The 17,634-nt window shown below is 50.0% G+C and overlaps 1 protein-coding gene across 1 annotated transcript; it reads left to right on the top strand.

Moving 5' to 3' along the window:
• Positions 1-9,324: 9,324 nt before the first annotated feature.
• LOC123449855 (plasmodesmata-located protein 3-like) lies at positions 9,325-11,876 on the top strand. The gene is made up of 3 exons (XM_045127206.1): positions 9,325-10,205; positions 11,180-11,287; positions 11,403-11,876. Exons 1-3 carry the CDS (start codon positions 9,443-9,445, stop codon positions 11,408-11,410), a joined length of 879 nt encoding a protein of 292 aa, XP_044983141.1. The 5' UTR covers positions 9,325-9,442; the 3' UTR covers positions 11,411-11,876.
• The last annotated feature ends 5,758 nt before the right edge of the window (positions 11,877-17,634 follow it).

Raw genomic sequence — 17,634 nt, 5'->3', positions numbered from 1 at the left:
GCCTCCGTCGTTTATCCCGCCGGCTCGGGCTCGTCATGCTCCACCGCGAACCAGAGCTCCCACATGGGGGAGGGGTCGGCCGCGTATGCAGGATTTCGCCGCTGCCCCGTCGTCAGCAGACGCCGACGACGGCTCACCTCCTCCGCGTGCACCCACGTCGATCGCGACACGGCCGACACCGGTATCCTCTTCGGATCCAGATGCCAGCCGTGCGACAGGGTGACGTCGGGGTAAGGGAGCGGCACGCGGTGTTCCCAGTGCCACCACGCTTGGTGCATCGGGACGCTCACACGTTGGCGAGGCCGGTGGGAAGACGGCGGGGGAGGGGGGAGATATCGAGGGGGTAGAGCGGGGCCTTGCCCTTGTTTGGAAAGACGTCGGCCATGGTGCTAGGGTTTTGTTCGCCGAGGAGGTGACAGGATGGCGACGGGCGGGTTCTGGAAGCATATGGCGGAACCCACCGCACGTTCGGATTAAAAAAGGCCGACCGCGATCGCTGATGCGTGGGCCCGAGGATGGCGGCCGTCATAAATAATGTTGACCGCGGTGGTTGGGACGAACACCGAGAGGGCGCACGCGCGTCCGCGCCGACGCATTTCAGTCTCAAATTTGGATCAAAAATGGGTCGGGGCGGACGTGTTTTGAAAATGGGTCGACGCATTGGGCCATCCCTTTTGTCCATGCCGACCCAAACGGATAACGGTGGACGAAATGGATCGCCCATTAGAGTTGCTCTTATGTCTGATTTTGATTCATTTTGAGCGCAACACGTGCGGACGGACGCGGCGCATGACTATGTCCTTTACTCGCGCGTCTATGTGGAACACAATTGCCCTTTTTTTCTCTTCTCCTTCCCCTTCCCGTTGTCCCTGGCCCCTACCCCCCCCCCCTCCGTCATAGCTTTCATTGTCATTTTCTCGATCGTCGAGCTATCCATAGCAGCTACCCACAACGACAACGGATAGATATGCGGTACCTCTCTTGCCCTAGCTTCGACGGCCAACGGGTAGATCGTGCGGTGGCGGGATTTGGCGCATCCAACCCCTAGCGACTATACCTTGCCATGGACCGACCAACTATAAAAGAGACTAAAGAGGAAGCAACGTCTACTGTTTTAAAATCAAAAAAGGAAAAAGTATGCAATTTCAAGAAACAATAGATCCACAATAAAGACACTAAAAAATATATTAATTCAACTAGTGAGAGCAGTTTTAAAAGTTGAATATTTTTTAAAATGTTCAATTATGATTTTTGTTTTTTGATCTTACTTTTCTAGTAAAGAATTGGTCAATGCATTTCATTGTATTAAAAAAAATTATTGTTGATGAAATAAAAAAATACGATAAAAAATAATAGACCAGATAAGTCCGTACGTTGAACGCAAGACCAGCGACCAACGCATCCAAAAAACGGCTAGAGGCCGCCTCGTTGCGTGGCCTGACTACCGAAGCGCGCACCACACCTAGACCGTGTTTGGATCACCGTTTATCTTTAAAATACATTTGCGGAAAATACAGACCTGCGTCCGTTGTTTCACTTTCGGTTGGAATTTGCACAGCGGCCAGTAAATTACAGGTGTAAATTATACACCTCCGTATTGCAATACATCCATTCCAAGCATGGTACCCCCAGTAAAAAGTCCATGGTAGCGAGAGTTTCTTTCCGGAAAGGAGGTTGGGAAAAAGGCAAGGCACTGTGAAAGCAATTTGTTCTGGGGTCGACTGTTGAGCTCAGCTGGGTCTGTAGCCGTTGTTAACGTTTTGTTTTGTGGGTGTTGGGAAAGGAGAGCCTGCCTCCGACTCCGAGAGACGCTCCCCAGATTGCCAAAACGGCGCAACCCCGGGACGGCCGGGACCCAAACCCCCCCCGTACGTGCATCCGCGAAACATGGTCGCCCACTCGGCCGATCGCCGTGCTTACCAATACCAAACCCCGTACACACTGCACTTATTACCACGACTGCTAGCAGTAGTAGCAGATTGATTGTTTTTCTCTTCAAAAGACAGACGAGTTTTATTCAAAAGGTTGCCGTCATATTCACCACCCCTCTCGGTCCCGTCGTGTCCATCGGCAAAGCCTCCACGTCCCTTTCTAATCTACCACACGAAACCATCTTTACTTACTACTAGCAAGGATCATTATCATGCTGTTGTCAATAAAAGTAGCAAGGATCATTATCATGCTGTTGTCAAAAAAAAAAGTATAGTAGTATCATTATTGTGGTACTTTACCAAGTTCATCGATTGACACTCTTTTCTAAGGGCAACTGCAACGGACGATCTATTTCGTCTGTTGTCGTCCGTTTGGAGCCGCACGCACAAGACAGATGATCCAAAGCGCTGATCCATTGTCAAAACGCGTCTGTTTCGCATCCGCGTCAATCCATTTTCGGTCCAAATTTAGGACTGAAATGCGTAGGCGCGCACGCGCACGCGCCTTCTCGGTGTCCGCCCCAATCATCCATGGTTAACATAATTTATGACGACCGTCCTCCTTGGTCCCACGCGTCAGTGGCCGCGGTCGACCTTTTTTAATTCGCCCATGCGGTGGATTCCGCCTCATCTGCTTCCAGAAACCCACCCGCCTTCATCTCGCCACCTCGTCTACGACCAAACCCTAACCGCGTGCCATGGTCGTCTCCTTCCAAAACAAGGGCAACGCCCCCCTCTACCCCCGCACCATCTTCCCACCGACCTCGCCAGCTTGTCCGTATCCTCATGCACAAGCACAATGGCACTATCATCTGGACCCGGAGAGGATCCCGGTGCCGGTCGTGCCGCGGTCGACGCGGTTGTACGCGAAGGAGGTGAGTCGTTGTCGGTGTCCGCTGACGTCGGAGCAGCGCCTCAACCCTGCCTACGCGGTCGACTCCCCCCATTGAGAGCTCTGGTTCGCGGTCGAGCACGAGGAGCGGCGCCGATGTGGCGTGCACAACGTGCAGTCAGGAGGCCCTCCGCCGCCCCCACCCCATCGTCAGCGAGGAGGACCAAGAGGCTAAGGCCGCCTACCAGGCGGCGCTGTGATCTGTTCACCGCGAGAGCAAGGAGGAAGAGCGGCGCAAGACCGACGAAAAGGAGGCTGCGTACCAGCACCGGCTCACGGAGGCCATCGCGCTGTCGGCCGTCGACGAGTGCGTCGTGCCACCTTCGTCGAAGACTGAGCCCACGGAGCCGCGGGAGGTCTACCAGTGGACCAGTTGCGTCCGTGAGTGGGTTAGTGCATCGCCCATGTGGCTGGACTTGACACTGGAGCAGGAGGAAGCCTACCTCGTGCACTGGAAGTTGCAGCACCCGCGGACGGAGCGCGCCGAAGGCCGTCGGAAGATGGAGCTGGAGAAGCAGTCGGAGGAGGAACGACGGGATATGGAGGAGGAGAACGTGCCCGTGTTGCACTGCCACCGCCACCAGCACCGCCCATGCTGGCGGGACAACTGACGGAGGTGGAGGGAGTTGCGTTATCGAACACGACTTTCCCTTGGGCTGGCCGTGCGCCTACGCTAGTCGACCTCATCGGCCCCGACGACGACGGCGCCGCCGCCTAGGGCTGCCTCCTAGTTTAGGTCTTTTTTACTTTTAATTAATGTAATCAGACGCATGGACTCTCGTCGGTCTTCGTGGTTGATTTTTAATGTTTAATTAAAGCTCATTTATTTATTTATTTTCACATGCTGACAAAGATGGGTCGGGCTAGCGTTGAACGCATGCATCAACCCAAACGCCAAAGCGGACGTTGGTGTCCGTTGGACCGATCCAAAGGGACAAAAAACAAATAAAATGACCATCTGTTTGGGTCGGCGGCTTGGAGTTAGATCAACTCCAACGGAGCGACCCATTTCGTCCGCTGATGTCCGTTTGTGTCGGCGCGGACACAAAAGTCGGCCAAACGCGCCAACCCAAATGGACGCGCGTTCGCTTGGCGTCCGCGTGCCGACCCATTCCCGGCCAATTTTTGAGCCGAATTTGCGTCGGCGCGGACACGAGAAGGACGCGCACGCGCTCACTTTCTCCTCCCCCCGGGCCTGCTCGTCGGTGGTAGCCTGGACCATTTCCCTCCATTCCATCCAAAACACTCCCGCCCACCCCCCCGCCATGGGCGACGACCTCGATGTCGCCGCCGGCCTCGCCTCCCTCGCCTCGTCCGGCTTGACGACTACCCCCGCCAGCAAAGGCAAGTGCAAGACCGTCGTCGTGCCCAAGCCGAAGAAGACGCTGACGCCTAAACAACGCGCAACGGAGACGGCCAAGAGGAAGGGCCGCAGGCACGCGACGGGCGCGAGGGATAAAGCCATCGCGGCGGCTGTCATCGCCGCCGTCGCGCAGCAGGAAGTCACATACGCCCCCGTTGCGGCGACAACGAGGGAGGTGTTTTATATGCTAGTGTTAAACCCTAACCAACACGGCCTCGTGAACGCCGCCGTGGCTGTGGCCAGCACCGGCTCATATGCGTTCCCTCGGATCGCGCTGCCCGACTCGCCCCGTGCGTCGGCTTGCACCCCGATGCCCGGCTTCTACGTCTACCCGCAGGCCTCCCCACCTCTCCGGGGAGTGCTCGGCGGAGGTGAGCATGGTGGCGCCTTCCACGCTCGTGCCCTTGCCAATCGACCTCAACGCAACACCGTGGCCGGTGGCTCGTCATCTGAAAACGCGAGGAAACGTGTGCGGCATATGCCAGCCGATGTTCCGTCAGACGCATGCAACCCGTTCGACGAAATGTCGGCCGCCGTCGACAAGGACTACATAAAAAAATGGTTCATACTTATCCACTGTCACACGAAAGAGCAGTTTCGCGTCCCTCCTCTATGTTTCCCTCCTGCCATTGCAAGCTTTGAGAGCAACTTCAATGGGGCGATCCATTTTGTCCGTCGTCGTCCGTTTGGGTCAGCGCGGACAAAAATGATGGCCCAACGTGCCGGTCCATTGCCAAAACGCGTCCGCGCCGACCCATTTCCGGCCCAAATTTGGGACTGAAATGCGTCGGCGCGGACGCGCGCGCACCCCCTCGGTGTTCGCCCCCCAACCACCGTGGTCAACATAATTTATGATGGCCGCCATCCTCGGGCCCACGCGTCGGCGACCGCGGCCGGCCTTTTTTAATCCGAGCGTGCGATGGGTTCCGCCATCTGCTTCCAGAAGCCGCCCCCCGTCCCCATCTCGCCACCTCCTCGGCGACCGAGCGACCAAACCCTAGCCCACCATGGCCGGCGAGTTCCCAAACAAGGGCAAGGCCCTGCTTTTCCCCCACGCCACCTCCTCGCCATCGTCTTCCCACCGACGTTGCAAGCGCCGTGAGAGTCCCGGTGCACCAAGCGCGGTGGCACTGGGAGCACCGTGTGGCACTCCCTTACCCCGACGTCACGTTGCCGCACGACTGGCATCTGGATCCGGAGAGGATTCCGGTGCCGGCCGTGCCGCGGTCGACGCGAGTGCATGCATAGGAGGTGACCAAGCGAGGGCGTATGCTGATGGCGGAGCAGCGGCGAGATCCCACATACGCAACTGACTCCCCTAAATGGGAGGCGTGGTTCGCGGTGGAGCACGAGGAGCAGCGCCGCACATGGCGTGCGCCAAGTGCAGCCAGGAGGCCCTCTGCCGCCCCCCGTCTGTCGTCAGCGACGAGGACCAGGAGGCTGAGGCCGTCTACCAGGCGGCGCTCGCTGGTGTCCTCCGCGACAGCGAGGAAGAAGCGCGACGCATGGCCGAAGAGGAGGCGACGTGCAGCAGCTCGCGGAGGCCATGGCACTATCAGCCGCTCGCGACAGCGTCGTGCCACCTCCGCCGGAGCTCGAGCTGCCGCGGGAGGTCTACCAGTGGACCGACGTTGTCAGGAGTTCGTGAGTGCGCCGCCCATCTGGCTGGGTGCGACCCCGCTGTAGGAGCAGGCCTACCTCGAGCATTGGAGGTTGGTGCACCTGCAGGCCGAGTATGCCGAAGGCCTGCGGCTCATGGAGCTGGAGAAGGAGGAGGATGAGGAGCGACGGAAGACGGAGGAGGATGAGCGTGCTCGTGCTGCTGCGCTGCCACCACCACCACCACAGCCTGCACCGACGGGGCAGACGATGAAGGCGTAGGCAGTTGCGTTCTGGAACTCGGAGTTCCCTTGGGCCGGCCCCGCACCAACGCTGGTCGGCCTCACCGGCTCCGACGCCGATGCCGACGCCGCCTAGGGCTGCATGGACGCAGTTTTATGTTCTTTTTTAATTTTTATTTAATGTAATGCGGACGCGACACGTGGAGTATCGCCGACTTTTGTGGCCCGTTTTTAATTTTTAATTATGTATATGTTTCTTTTCGCGGACGAAACGACCAATATTGATCGCACGAGCCGACACATTTACGAAAACGGACGTTCGTGTCCGTTGACCGAACCAAACGGAAAAAAAAAAAAGAACGAAATCGCTCGCCCGGTTGGAATTTCCCTCAACCCCGTGTGCGAGAGACTCTGCGCAGATGCCAAGACGGCGCAACCCTTGACGCCCGGGACCCAAAAACCCCCACCCGCAGCCACCGTACGTGCATCGCTCCAGGCACCGTACGCGGAAACATGGTCGTCTTGCTCACCAAACCCCGTACGCACTGCACTTATTACCATGACTGCTAGCGGTAGCAGATGGATTGTTTTTCGCCGCCAGCGTCGCTCTCGTGCCGATCTGAAGACAGAAGAGTTTATTCAAAAGGTTGCCATCATATTCACCACCCCTCGCAGTCCCGTCGTCTCCATCGGCAAAGCTTCGGCGTCCCTTTCCACCAGACCAAGCCATCTTTACTTATCGAGTATCATTATCGTTATCATGGTGCTTCACTACCAAGTCAAAAAAAAAAAAAAAAACAAGTCGAGTAAGAGATGGACATTGTCCTCTAAGAAAATGGTTTATGTATACTAGCAAATAAGCACGTGCGTTGCAACGAAAGAAAAAAATAACACACGTTCTGAACGCAATATATTTTCACATGACATCACATTTGTGTTACCGACGATGACCTCAGTGCACACATAACGAAAATGCATTTGAATGTACAGTCAGTCGGAATAAGATGAAAAATATGTTGTTTCTCCCTACGAGATTTTACAAAGGTGTGCATGTGTGGTTAACGATGTTTTCTTTCCTCTCAATTTGGTTTTAATTTAATGGATGTTTATTGCAATTCGTTTGATCGCCGGAAAGAGAAAAAAAAGGAACGTGCACTACAGATTAAATTTGCATCAAAAATAATATATAAGAAGTATTCAAGAGTTAAAAATAACATTCTATTTAGATTCTACACATTTTTTCAATCAAATTTCATATATAACATGTTAAAATCAGAGTTACGGTTTAAAAGATATGGATAATTTTGTTTTAGATAAAATATGGATAGATTAACTGAAAAGTCAGTTTTTTTAAAACGGAAAAAAACGTTTCGGCTGACTTACATAGGGAGGACGGGTTGAATACGTGAAACATTAGAAAGTTTTCTAAAAAATGCAAAAAACGATTCGGCTATGACTAAAAGATGGACTGCGGGTTGATTATCTAAAACTGTGAGGGTGTTTCTGCAAAATGACAAAAACGGGTCGTTGTGACTTAAAATTGGACTGCGAGTTAATTATATAAAACTGCGAGGACTTTTCTGCAAAATGACCGACGACGGACAACAAAAGCGTTGCGCGCTTTATTATTAGGGGAGACTTAGGCCAAATCCACCGCACGATCCGAAACGGATGTCCGGTTTGACCGGATTTTGTTCGTTTGAGACAACAATAGGTTCGTCCATGTCCGCTTTTGTCTGTTGGGTCGTGCATGTGCCCACCACGCGGCCGCATCCCAAACCATGTCCGTGTTGGACTTGATTAAAAAATAGAAAAACTTAACTAAAAAGTAAATAAACGCACTTAAAAAAACTTAAAACATAACATTAACATAAAAAAACGGCCCAGTTTTCACGGCCACAAAAACAACCCAGTTTAACATAATTAACATAAAAAAAGCCCGTTGATGCCGTAACCGTTGACGTCTTCACTGGTCGTCGGTGTCGTCGTCGTCGCCGTCGCTAACGAGGTCGACGTAGGCCAGTGGCGTCCAGGGATGTGCCGGGGTCCGTGGTGCGCGGGGGCGGGCTGGAAGCTGGCAGGTGCGTGCAACACCTCCTCCTGTGGCGAGACATCCCGCTCCGGTGACCGCGGTGGCGTGGGGCACCAGTTCACGCCCCCACTGCGTGCGCCATCTCCGGCTCCGTGCACGACCAGCTTCATTGTTGGCCCACTAGATCCGGAGGGAACGCGACCACCGGGGCGTCCTCCATCACCTCCTCCTCCTTCACCAGCTCGTGGATGACGACGTCGCCGGACACAGAGAGGGCCATCGCGTCCTCTAGGCCCGGCCATTGGCGTTCATCATGCGTCATCATGAAGTCCTCCATGACACGCTGCATGAGCCAGGCCTCCTCCTGCGCTGTCATGCGAGGAGGTGGAGGTGGTGACGGAGATGGGGAAGGCGACGACGTGGGCATGAGGCCGCGCACCCGTGTACGCCTGCGCACCTCCCGTGGCCGCCGCGACCCCGACACCGTGCCGGCGAAGTAGGAGGCGCGCTGCACGTCGTGCTCGTTCCTGAGCCATGTGTCCCACAGGGTGAAGTCGACGGCGTAGCTGTTGTCGTAGTACATGTCATCGGGAAGGAGGCGGGGCGGCGCTCGATCTCGCTCGGCGCGCACGACCGCTCGTCGGCACCGGCGGAATCGGGACCCGGTCGACGGAGATGTGTCAGACGTTGGGGAGGTGGACGTCGCTCCACGGTACGAGCGTTGGGGAGCATGTATGCGTTCGAAAATGGATCGTTACGTACATAAAACAGACACGATGGATCCGGACCGTCCCGCGATGGGCCGAAAGGTTTGTCCTTTTTACCTCGAACGGACGGGACCACAGACAGGATGGGGTCGGACGATGGAGTCAGAGTAAAGAAATGGTTCATATACCTATCCAATCGAAAGAGCAGTTTCGCGTCCCCTCCTCCGTGTTTCCCTCCTGCCGTTGCAAGCTTTGAGCCGTACTAGTAGAGCCAAGAAGTTATCCGGTCCATGGCCTGTGCACGCAACGCAACAGCAAACCAACAGATTTGCGCAGCACTGCTCACCCAAACTGCGTGCTTTTCTCCCCGTTCCAAAAAAAAAAAAAAACGCGTGCTTTTCTCTGCCACCCCATTAACTGCGCGGCATTACCATCGTCAGCTGAAACGGACGCCCCCTCCCAAATAAATCACACACAAAACAAGTGTGGAGCCACCTGACCTGACACGCGGAGAGCGAGAGAGAAAGAGAACGAAGCGAAGCAACCAGCAGCAGGCCGCAACTCGCAAGCGCATACACACCACCACCACCGCCAGACCAGCGCCAAAACAGGGGGTGGTGGAGTGAGCTCTGCTTCCGGCGCAACACCGAGGGCAACCACACAGACCCCCGGCCAGATGGGCGCCGGCGGCCTCCTCCTCGCCGCCGCCGCCGTGCTCGCCCTCATCCTCTCCACGGCGCCGCGCCCGGCGTCGTGCGCCGACCTGTACGCCGTCGTCTACAAGGGCTGCGCCAACCAGACGTTCCCGGGGGGAAGCCCGCCGCCCACCGTCGCGGCGCTCTCCTCGGCGCTTGCCGCGCAGTCGGCCTCCGCCAAGTTCTACAAGACCTCCTCGGCCTCCGCCTCCTCGGCCTCCGCCTCCGTCTTCGGCCTCTTCCAGTGCCGCGGCGACCTGTCCGGCCCGGACTGCTCCTCCTGCGTCGCCCGGGCCATGTCCTCCTGGCGCGACCTCTGCGGCGCCGCCGTCGCCGCGCGGGTCCAGCTCAACGGCTGCCTCGCGCTCTACGAGATCTCCGGCTTCCCCCAGGTCTCCGGCGTCCAGATGCTCTTCAAGACCTGCGGCTCCGGCGCTGGCGGCGACGGCGGCGCCCCGGACTTCGAGACGCGCCGCGGCACCGCCTTCAGCCAGCTCGAGGGGGGCGCGGGCACCAGCGCGGGGGGCTTCTTCGCCACCAGCTTCCAGCAGGTCTACGCGCTGGCGCAGTGCGAGGGCGACCTCTCCAACGTCGACTGCAGCAACTGCGTCACCCAGGCCGTGCAGCGCGTCGCCGTCGAGTGCGGCGGCGCCCCCTCCGGCCAGGTCTACCTCGACAAGTGCTACATTACCTACAGCTACTACCCCCACGGCGTGCCCCGTGGCGGCGGCGGCGGCCTCGGAGGTACTTCTATACTACCTTTCCTTTCCTTTCCTTTCCTCCTGGCTTCCATTTAATTTCTGCCGGCGCATTTCATTCCATTCCAACCACACTTAGAATATTGATTCGCTTCATTCTGCAGTGATCCAATCTGAAATCTGAATAGCGAATATTAGATTGCATGTGTTCAGCACTTTGGGCAAAATGTGGTAGGATTGTGTAGCTTGCTTCATGATTCTTGCTAGTACTGGCTAGTTTAAGCATGTGAACTGCTGTCGGTGGATTTGTTTGTAGTACATGTGTAGGTGAGATCCTGGCATGATTCTCTGGTTTGGAATCGATTGATGGGGATTGATTGAGGGAGCGCCTTGTGTTCCTTGGTTTGGTGGATTTTGGCCACTCGTCTGGACGAATTTGTAGTACTATTAAATATGGATTAGTGCCCTCTCAGGTGCTAACCATTTGGATTACAAACAAGCATTGGATGGTCCAGTGTTTGGTAGGTAGGAGTTATGATTTATGAGCGTATCTTCCCGATGTCAAAGTGGAACTCTGATGCAGACAGTGGCATGATCTTGTTTCTTTCTTGGTTGGTCAGCTTAAGATTTGAGGGACAGCGTTCAACTGATCTTGTTCCAGCTTTCTTTTGTCAATTATGCTTGTTTTTTGCACTGTTTAGTCCATCATCACTGATAACTCCATTATACTACTTCGTTTCTGAGCTTAGAAGTAGCGTATGGCAGCAGGTGCCTAGATTAGCGAGTTCTTTATGCATCTGTCTGCTCGGTCTTTGAGAAAAGCTGTTTTCCACTAGCACCTAGTAGCAGTAGTACTCGTACATTGTTTGATGCCAGGACCTTTTCTTTTCTGGATTTACTGGAGATAGGCATTGTATGATTGTACCCATGATTAGACGTGGTATCATCATCCCTAGTTTGATTTTTATTTTGATCTGTGAACTTTGGCCATTCATTCTCCTCCTTGTGCATCCATCTCAGGGCAGCAGACGGCCAAGACTGTGGCCATCGTGCTGGGTGGAGCCTTGGCCCTGGGTTTCCTGGTCATCTGCCTGCTCTTCGCCCGAAGCCTGGTCAAGAAGAAGGACGGTGAGTCGACACTGTTCATTTTGCCAGTGTTGAGTTTGCAGCAACCAACCATTGCTCCAAAATCTAAATCTCCTGCATATATATTATCCTGAACAATTTGTGTGCTTGCTTGCAGATTACTGACCTGGAGGCATGGAGGGAGGAGGAGGTAGCAACTGGACAAGGGAAAGCATTGGGGCATGGTGTGCATTTTCGATAGGGGCGTTGGACGGTGGTGAGTGGGATACAGAGGGGACTGTTTTTTGGCTCTTGTTCCTCTCTCTGGCCATGTGGTGTGAGGGGTGCCATACCCACATCGCATGCACGATGAGAGATGAGAGATGAGAGAGAGGGGTAAAGGAGAGGAGGCAAGTTCAGAAAAAGAAACTGTTCTTTCCTTTGGGGCTGGCTGGCTGGCTGGGGCTCATGTGAATCGGTTGGAATTCAAGATGGTTTTTTGTCTTTGGGCTGCACTATTACCACCCTCTCTTGGTTGCTTAATTTAGGTAGGGTTCTAGGAGTACATTGATTGATTCTCTTGTTTTCCTGAGAGGAAACTACATGTAGTCCTTCTATGCAGAAAGTAATCTTAGATTAGTCTCCTGTGTGATCTGATAAGTGTTTGCAGCTAGCCGCAGATTTAGAATCTGACCTGGTTGGATAGTTTCCATGGTAACGTTTCTAAACTACTACTCCCTCCGTTCTTTAAATATAACCCATTTTGAAGATTTCAATGTGAACTATATACGCATTTATATAGACATATTTTCGAGTGGAGTGTAGGTTCATTCATTCTGCTCCGTATCTAGTTTATGTTGAAATCTCTAAAAATGCCTTATATTTAGGAACAGAGGGAGTAGTATCTTCTAGAGCAGGGCTTTCACTTAGTTTTTGTTGTTCAGTGCTGCTGACTTTTACTGCTCGTCCACACTGCCGACCTCGGAACCTGCCGCTGGATGGAGCCAATGTGTAGTAGGGATAAGGGTTGGGATCGTCAGAGTCGCATGGCCCGATCACAAGATGTGTTTGAATGCAAAATTTGTTTCCTCTTGGTAGGCGTATGCATGCCAGCCGAGATGTGTATACTGTCGGTGTTGTCGCCTACCATTCCTTTTTTTTCTTTTCGAGTGGAGTCGCCTACCCTTCAGTCCACGATGCTCTATTGCTTAGCGTGAGTGGCCCGGTGGTGCTTACGGCCTGTTTGGAGCGGGCTGAACGGCTTGTGGTGCTCGAGAATATGAAGGAGAATAAGAATGGGCTGCTGTTGTGGGCCCAGTAAGGATTGTAGTGGACTAAATCGTAGAGCCTGTTTTGATTCTACTTTCTCCATTCCTAAATATAAGACCTTTTAGATATTACATTATAAACTATATACGGATATATATAGATATATTTTAGAATGTAGATTCACTCATTTTGCTTAGTATGTAGTCTTTTAATAAAATCTCTAAAAGATCTTATATTTAGGAACGAAGAAAGTAGTTGCAAGGGTTTTCAAGCACCGGAAAACACTAAATCACAAAAATGAAGAGTACACCTTTTAAGGATCATTCGCATCTTTCCAGGTTACGTCCAGTGGCGCACTGCATGCGTGTCAGTTGTCACAACCCGAAAGTTTCCTTTTTTTTAGATTTATATTTTCAAAATGTTTTATCTTCTAAATCGTGCATTCAAATTTTGAACCATTTGCACCGTTGTATTTTTTGCGTCGAGATAATCAAAACTAGATCGCATGTTGATATGTTTTAACAAACTTCTTTTCGTGAAAAAACCAAACCAAAAAAACAGTGCCTCTCGCGATAGGGAAAAAAGAACAAGTTTTATTCGCGTTCTTTTTCCTCTCTGAGAGGCATGGTCGTGCCTCTCGTGGAAGTACGACCGTGCCTCTAGCAAAAAATATTTTTTTCTTACAAGGGCAAAACCGTGCCTCTCATGAAAAAAATAAAAAACATATTTTTTCCAATTTTTGAGAGGCACCTTTCGCGAAGTTAATTCCACTAGCGAGTTAAGTATAAAAATGTAGATATCCCTTTTTAAGTATAAATGCCGAAAAGGAGATTAGTAGACACCCGCGAATGCTGTGACGTCGTGGTTAGTGGAGTTAGCTCTCAATAGAGAGATAAGTGGTTCGATTCTTGGTCCACCGACTCCCTCCCTCCCTTTATTATTGGCTCTGTTAAGCAGGTCACTTCCTTGGCTGGGAATCAATAGAATCTTTACACAAAAGGAGAGAATTAGGAAGTAGCCACTTAGGTCCATGAGGTCCTTCTTCCTGGATAAATATACTGGAAAAAGTCTCAAGTTCCACTAGCGAGAACCACGTCAATTAGTCCATGAGGTCCTTCTTCCTGGATAATGATACTGGAAAAAGTTTCAAGTTCCACTAGCGAGAACCACGTCAATTAGCCCATGAGGTCCTTCTTCCTGGATAATGATACTGGAAAAAGTCTTAAGTTCCACTAGCCAGTCCTGCTTCCTAGATAAAGATACTGGAAAAGGTCTCAACTTCCACTCACGAGATGAAAAAGTTCAGAAGTGGGATGCCAAATAAGAGCCGATTTACAAGCAAAGCGAAAAACTATGAAACTGCAAATTAAATATAGTGAAAAAGTAACTTCCTGACATTTTCACCTAGCTGATTTTTTCTATAAAATTGCAAGTTACACTTTTCTGAAGCACTTGGGACTTTAAAACTGGTTTTGGCACACACAATAGTCATACATAGAGGTACGCGTTTGTATGTGTGGCCAAGCTTATGTATGCCACCCCTCGCAAAAAAGCTTATGTACAACACTACATTTTGATGAAACTATTGGTACAACACCAGCTACATTCCACTGCCAACAAGCAACATGTAAAACATACTTCACAAAAATAGTGACCAATATGTTATGGATGGAGTAACAAAAAACACAAACTGAACTTTATATTTACGGTGAGTTTTATATGACATTTCATTTGAATTAAACCACAACTATAACAGAAAATCTAGTTGATAGCAAATAAATAGCCCATGAAATACGTTTCACCAAAATGATGAGGGAGTTCTAAGCTCATAATCCGATGGATATCTAAGCTCATAAACAATATTAATGTCTTTGAACTCTCTTTTGATAGGGGAAGTGTGATGTGTTTGATCTCAACTATGTTTGGAGTTCTCTCTCTAAAAAAGCTACGCTTTGGAGTGACTGAAGAAGCTTGATTTCTTGTAGAATGCAAGTGGCATCTGAGACATACTCAAACACATAATTTATATTAATTATGTATCGATATACGTTCCTCCATTTGGGTATCTATATCATGTATCCCGTGATGAACTCCATGCCCAATGTTCTCTAAAAGATCACAATTTTCTTTCAAAATGCATTAAAAACATACTAGAGTAGCCTTATGAGCGGCATGGTGCAACCACAAACTCGAACGAAGGAAGTGTTAACCGGATGGGGGATGACGACGGGACAACCTAGCCATTGGGGATATAGAGGACCTCTACTTTCTCGATGTGACGATGCTTGAGATCATCGAGAGAGGTAAAAGAATGAAAGGCATTGCCTACACTTTTTTTAGAAAAAAATGAGCTCATGTCCTAGAATGTGTTAGATTTCATCAAATAATTTAGGGACATCATAGTGTGAAAGAGAGGCCCACAATTTAGACATAAATTATAGAGGTATTTCATCATATTACACGAATGACTTTTGATATATAACATAATGCCCAAACCAAGGCACAAGACCAAACATGATAACTCTTTTCAGTAATACCTTTTTCATCAAATGGACTCACCCCTTCAATTATTGTGCATTCATTTCCACCCGTTGTTACTGCATCATACATAATTGACTCCATGTACCTATATCCTCCTCCCCTCCTGCTCTCTCTCCTTATATATTCCTAGATCATAATGGCCACATATTACCTTGACCGACCAAAAGCCTCTCGGTTATACCGATCCCCTCATTTCTCCCGATCTCTTTGCTTGATCGTAACAGGCGAACATGCAAAGCTCTCTATTACTCCGAATGACCCAAAACTTCTTGCTTTTCTAGTTCTCGTGGTCTCGTAAAAACGAACATGCAAAGCTCTTTGTTACTTTTACCGACCAAAAACCTCTTGGTTGTTGTAGTTCCCGTGATTTACATGTCTAAAAGTTCAAATGGGCCAATCATGTCCTTCCACGAACGACCTTGCAAGAGATGCTATCACAATGACGACCATGGAGCTTCTGCAATCATGTCTGAGACATACACAACTTCCATCCATACATGACCGCTTTTAGCTATAGCAAGCTCATGGCGTCCAGTCCACATAAAGGGTAGACGAAGTTGGGATCAGCCACATGAACTAGAGTAGCAGGCAATGAACCATTAAGGACACATGATTATAGTTCTAGGTAAAAAAAGAGCAATCGAATCACACATGGACATATCCGATCAATTTATGAAAGTGCAACTTAAAAGTGGTGAAAGCGTAACTTTCACACATTTTGAAAATATGTGGAACTTACACTTTCGACACAAATTGACTTGTGCTACAATGCAAGTGGTGTATGACATATGAAGCATGCTCAAACACATCATTTATCTTCTTCGGGTATGGGGAAGCATGATGTGTTTGATCTCAACTATGTTTTGGAGTTCTCTCTCTAAAAAAACTATGTTTTGAAGTAGATGAATAAGCTTGATTTCCCGTTGAACGCAAGTGGCATATGAGACATACTAAAGCACACCATTTGTCTTCTTTATCGATATCTACTCTCCGGTTTCGGTATCTACAACAGTAACAACTGCTCTCTAGATTCCCTTGACGATGATCTTTGGGATCCGATACTAGATTGCCTCCATGTATTCCATGGAAAGGACTCCATGCCCAAAGTTCTCTAAAATATCATAATATGCTTTCAAAATGAATGAATGAAGCATGTTAGGTTAACCTTATGAGCTTCCTAGTGCGTCCGCAATCCCTTAAAAAGAGAGTGTTACCGCCGTATGGATGATAGCAGCATGGAGAGTGTAAGCTAACGGGGATGTGGAAGTGTGCTACTTTCTCGATGTGATGATCCTTGAGATCATAAATGGAGGCAAAAGAATAGAAGGTATCACCTATGCTTTCTTAGGCAAAAATGATGCCCTAGAAGGTGTTAGATTTCATTAATTGATTTAGAGACATGACACTTTTACATAGTAGCTCCAAAAATATACATTACTTATAGAGGAACTTTAATATATTACATAAAGGACCTATGATACAAAAAATAAATCTTAAATGAAGGTAGAAAACCAAACTTGATAATTCTTTTTAGTATTACCTATTTCGTCAAATGGAGTTAGCCCATAAATTACCATGCACCCATTTCCACATGTTGCTACCGTGTCATGCGTAGTTGGCTCCATGCACCTATCTCCTCCTCTCTCCATATATGTTCCTAGGTTTGTAAAGGATGCATGTTATCTTAACCAGCCAAATCCTCTCAGAAATATCGATCCTCTATTGTCTTGTTATCTCTATCCTAATTGTAACAAACAAACATGCAAAGCTCACTGTTACCTTGTCTGACCCGAAACCTCTCAGTTGACGTAGTTCTCGTGATCTACCAGTTTACAATTTCGAATCTGCGAGTCATGTCCTTCCGCAGATGACCTTTCAAGAGAATATATTACCAACGAAAACTAGGGGGCTTCTACCATCATGTCCGAGATGTACACAACTTCGTATCATACATGGCCACTTTTGGCAACAACAAGCATATGGCCTCTAATATACATCGGGGGTAGAATAATTTGCATATCGACCACATGTACGACATTAGCAGGTAATTGACCATTAACGACACACCACTTGTCGAGGAAGGCCTCCAGCTCTGATGATCTCCCACCAATCAATGGGTGTTTGGTGATCAAATCTAGTGGTAGAGCATACCGAGGAATTTCTAATAAAATGGGAGGGGAGGGGGGTGGTTGTTCATGCCTGCGAGAAAAAAGGCGGCAATGTGAGACCCACCAAATCCAAAAGGCCACACCTCAAACAGAACAACCGAAGAATGAAAATAACCATCCGAAGATGCGAATAGTTGTGCCATAGGAGAATCTAAATTTTAATGAACTAAAAGTATGGGAACTCCTACTAATGTTGTGTGCCGACGGCTAGACCTAAATGAAGGGGAAGGGGTGAACAAACACTACTAGCTCGAAGGGCGCTTGGCTTGTTGCTAGAAGTCGTGCGTGGAGCTGGCTCTCCCGATTTTTTTGTCAATGATGCATGGTTTCTAATTTTAGATCTCCATGCGTTGATTTTTTTCTCCCCTTTTCTTGGAGCTATGGGTTTTTTGTGTGTGCAAGAGGCAGGGGTAGCTGCAAGATGGTTGGCCA

Source organism: Hordeum vulgare, chromosome 4H (genome assembly GCF_904849725.1).
Source record: "Hordeum vulgare subsp. vulgare chromosome 4H, MorexV3_pseudomolecules_assembly, whole genome shotgun sequence".
Taxonomy (NCBI): Eukaryota; Viridiplantae; Streptophyta; class Magnoliopsida; order Poales; family Poaceae; genus Hordeum; species Hordeum vulgare.
Note: the sequence above shows the minus strand (reverse complement) of the source record. Positions and strands in the feature narration are given on the sequence as shown.

Coding starts and splice junctions, on each gene's coding strand:
- LOC123449855 (XM_045127206.1), top strand. CDS start 9,443: ATGGGCGCCGGCGGCCTCCTCCTCGCCGCCGCCGCCGTGCTCGCCCTC. Junction 10,206..11,179: donor CGGCGGCGGCGGCCTCGGAG/GTACTTCTATAC, acceptor CATCCATCTCAG/GGCAGCAGACGGCCAAGACT.